Below are 4,286 nucleotides of genomic sequence, written 5' to 3' on the forward strand. Positions count from 1 at the left end.
GGCCCATCCAAACACTTAATAAACCCGGCTGTAACCACCCCACTAGCCGGAATAATGTTGCTGATGAGACTAAACATGAAGTGTAGCCCAAACTAGTAATCTGTGATGTAGCATCGTGTTTCTATTCTATGAAGTGCACAGCGTTGAGCATTGGTCCAAAAATAATGTCAAAAATTTGATCCATTACGGATTTCCTCTGAAGACTGATCACCCGTACGCCCGTCGATGTCGGTGAACAAATCTTTCCAACCTAATACCCGTCAGTCAAATGATGCAGAACCCCGCGAATCAGCCATAGAACACCCACTCAGTTACATGGCGCTCCTACAGAAAACCATGAAACTGTCATTTCATTGTTTGAGACAAAATTAAGAGCTCCGGAAGTACAGGAACTGAATATTTGCTTTTTCCAGCGGGATACATCGTCAGTCGTTCAATTAATAAGTCATTAACCTATAGGTCCTCAAGATGTGGTCCCTGGTGATCGACCACCGAGGTCACATTATACCATGTCCTCCGTAGAGGAATGTGCGGTAGCCCCCAGCGTTTAGAAGAGGCTTAGAAGAATAGGAACGATCCCCAAGACACGTGGACCATATCAATAGGGCCTTATCCATTCTACGAACAACCCTCTGGGAGACGAGAACCGAGCTCGAAATACTGCGGTGGGTTCTTGGTCATCCGCACAGATCGAACCCCAGAACTTCTGCAACCCGAGCACCAAGCCAGACGTAGGTAAGGGCTTGACTGTGTAGTATATCCGGTTTATTCACGGAAGGACGTGGTATGTCTGCTTCTTCAGAAACAAGATATATATTATAGCTTTAAACCATGACCCCGTTCTCAAATATCTCGTTACTAGAGAGTTTCAATTAACATGACAATTCGACACAAACATGTTTCCAACCCGGTAGGCTCATCTCGCTAGCACGGAGTAATGTAAAAGATATAATAAAGATCGCTTCCCTAACCCCGGCCTCAAAAGTCCATCAAATCAGCAACCGACCACCAGAACATACTAAACAGTAATTCCGACATGGACAAGAAATATGATATGAAACCCGCAGAACCAACCCCGCCTATCGCAAAACACAGTTAGATATAAGTGAAAAAAGAAGAAGGAGGAAGGGAGAGTGAAAAATTCCCCCCACAATCTGACAGTCAGCACAAAAGCCCGGAGATTCATCTACACCCATACAGACAAAACATAGAGTCCAATTACGTTTTGGAAAACCATCCCCTTCACCCATCATCCCTTTTTACCCGACGCCCCACCCTCAGCACCAGCAGAATCCTCCTCTGGCTCAACTCTCACAAGCACTTCCTCCAAAAACCCTTCAAGAAACGCAGTAACATCCCCACCCATCCCGACAGGAGCATCATCATCCCACTTCTCAATTTCCTTAAAAATACCCGCAGCCTTTATAACGAGTCGCTTCAGCTTTTCATGCGCGTAATGTCGACGTTGGAGCAATTCTGTAGCTGCGGGGTCGTCGTTTTTGCGACCAGAACCACCGCCCGAGCCCCGTGCTAAGGCGTTGATGTTGTAGGTGCGGCGGTGAAGGGCGGCTTCGAGGGCAGGAAGGATAACGCCGTTCAGAGCGGTGATGTCGTCGTTGCAAGAAGTTGGATCTATGGAGAAGGGGAGTGATGAGGGTTGATTGGAATTGCTGGATTTGCGTAGCTGGTCTTGTTGTAGCAGTGGTTGGGATGGATGTTGCGGTGGTGGTAATTCCCGTTTGTTTGGTATATCCGCTGGCTGCGCGTTTGATAGCTGCGGAAGGCGTTGATGCTGCTGTATGGGAGGTGGTGGCTGCTGCTGGACATTTTGATCCAAAGTGTGGGACTGAAATGCGAGAAATGGAAGCGGTTGTTGCCCTGGGGGCTTTTGGCAAGGGCTGACCTGAGCTAGACTGGGCTTTTGGTTTGATACATCTTCCAACGGATTTGCCAGAGCATGTCCCTTAAACGGTGGTATTTCCGGTATATGCATTGGAATTGGTTTCTTTGGAATATGATCCTGGACTGCTAGGGCTGGTGTGGGTGAATTGGGAGCCGGGGATGGGAGTTGTTTTTGCTGCGAATGCTGCGGGTCGCTTGCTTCACCAAGTTGGAGAAAACCAATGTCCTGAGCTAAGGACATCTGCAATGCCTTGTCATAATCGCTCGTGCTGGGACTTTCCTTCTGGGGTAATGGCCGAGGCTTCGTGATATGTGAAGGAGTTTTGGGCAATAATGGTTCCTGAAGACACTTTTGTTTCTGCGTTGATGGTGGGAGTGGAACTTTGGCAGCAGATATAGGAGAGGCCGGGAGGACAACGGGAAGATTACGTTTTTGAGGTGATCTAGGAGGTAATGGTAGAGCCTTCATGGTTTCCTTCGACGGTTTGTTCTGGATATGCAGATCCGCAGAGCCCTTCCGTGGTTCAATAGGTGCTCTATTTGTTTTTTCATGTACCTGCTTTCTTGCATTGGCACCGGTATCATTCATCGCTTGTAACCCTCCCGCCCTACCACCTGCTGGTCTGACGGTGCCAAAGTCCCACAGATCTTCTTCCTCAGGAGTAGGTTTATGCGGAGGCCGACAACTTTCTCGTTCGTCCCCGTCATCAGCTGATCGGTTACCATGAACTGCCTGCCACCGCTCTGATCGTTCAATAAGCTCTGTGAGATAAGTTGTCTTCTTTGCTCGTTTAACAAAAGAGTGTTTAAGCAGCTCTTTAGCTGAAGGTCGCTCTTTAGGGTCTTTCTTCAGGCACAATTCCACAAAATCCTTAAATGATTTGCTGAAGTCGCCTTGAAGTACAGGAGGTGGATTTTTGGGAATCAGGAAGAGAACTTTCATTGGATGGATGTCGGAGTATGGTGGCTCGCCCTGTGCCAGTTCGATCGCCGTAATACCCAAGGACCATATGTCTGCTTTGTGATCATATCCGGATTGCTTGATAACTTCTGGCGCCATCCAGAAAGGGGTGCCGACGAATGTGTTTTTCTTGGTCATGGTCGCTGAAAGTTGTCCCGAGACGCCAAAATCTGCCAGTTTAACTTGGCCATTTGCCCCAAGAAGTACGTTTGCAGCTAAATCGAAGGAAATTTCTTTCAGTTCTAGTGGATACTCAACATGGGATAAAAATGGGATTACCCACCTTTGATATCTCTGTGTAATTTTTTGTCACTATGGAGATAATCCAGTCCCATTAGCAATTCTCTGAGAATGATCATGATGTAGTCCTCAGTAATGAGGCCTGCACGCATCAAGTCACAACAACTTCCACCTGCACAAAACTCCATTATGATCCACAGGTCTGAGCCCTTCAAAAACGAGCCATGGTACTTGGTGACATATGGAGAATTGAGTTCGGACAGAATGGAGATTTCTTGTATAATATCTTCAACCTCGTCGTCGGCATTTTCGACATCAATAATCTTAATGGCAACAGCTTGGCCTGTCCGCTTATCTACTCTACATATAAAAGGGAAACATAAACATTAGATATCTTTGAAGATTATTGAGAACGAGGGATGCAGCAAGGAGAATAACAACCACATACCCTTTGTAAACTTTTCCGAAGCTCCCGCCTCCTGTACAGAAGTTAATCAAGAGTCCTCAAGTTATTCTATTGTTGAACACCCTTAACATACCAATGCAATTCTGCTTGGTGTAGAAGGTTTCTGGGTCTACAACGCCCTCCATTATTGCATGGCACACAGTGCTTCAGATAACTATTATTGTAATAGTATCCTATATGAGGTCTTCTGACAAGTTGCAGTGTATATCGGCCTCAATGAGATTGCTCTTCCTTTCCAGCTGCAACGATCCGCGGAGGATTTGTACGGGGAAAAGATGTGGATGTGTGTGCGACTCGGGGGAAATCGTCAGACTGGGGAATGAAAGCACGTTGATTTTATTGTACAGTACGGTCATTAGCTGTGAGTCTCTCCTTCTGCTTCTTTCAATATCGTCCAGTCAAGAAAGAGAGACCATAACAGATAATCAAATTTGAAAAAGGAGAGAAATTCAATCGCTGTGGAGGATGACAGTTAACTAAAGTTGAACGTCGTCTTGTTTATTTAATATATTTCGGTGGATCTGTTTGTGTTCGAGGTGTCAGCACCAAACCATATCCGGTGCAACATGCGGCTTTTTAATAATCTGCGGGAGAGTGGGATATTTAGCATACATTGGGGTCATTAAAATGCTTGAATAATCTCGAGTCTCATGGGCTGCATCTGTCTGTCTTCAAGTCGTTGGGATGCGTATGAAGGAATATACTGAGGAGTGGGTA

General features: G+C 46.2%; 1 protein-coding gene across 1 annotated transcript; it reads right to left on the reverse strand.

Moving 5' to 3' along the window:
- Positions 1 to 1,249: 1,249 nt before the first annotated feature.
- PAAG_06719 (serine/threonine-protein kinase) lies at positions 1,250 to 3,694 on the reverse strand (the record flags this gene model as incomplete). The annotated part of the gene is made up of 4 exons (XM_002791503.1): positions 1,250 to 3,078; positions 3,147 to 3,463; positions 3,552 to 3,582; positions 3,643 to 3,694. The coding sequence occupies 4 exons, from the start codon at positions 3,692 to 3,694 to the stop codon at positions 1,250 to 1,252; spliced, it is 2,229 nt and encodes a 742-aa protein (XP_002791549.1).
- Between the last annotated feature and the right edge of the window lie 592 nt (positions 3,695 to 4,286).

The sequence above is a fragment of the Paracoccidioides lutzii genome (genome assembly GCF_000150705.2).
Source record: "Paracoccidioides lutzii Pb01 unplaced genomic scaffold supercont2.19, whole genome shotgun sequence".
Taxonomy (NCBI): Eukaryota; Fungi; Ascomycota; class Eurotiomycetes; order Onygenales; family Ajellomycetaceae; genus Paracoccidioides; species Paracoccidioides lutzii.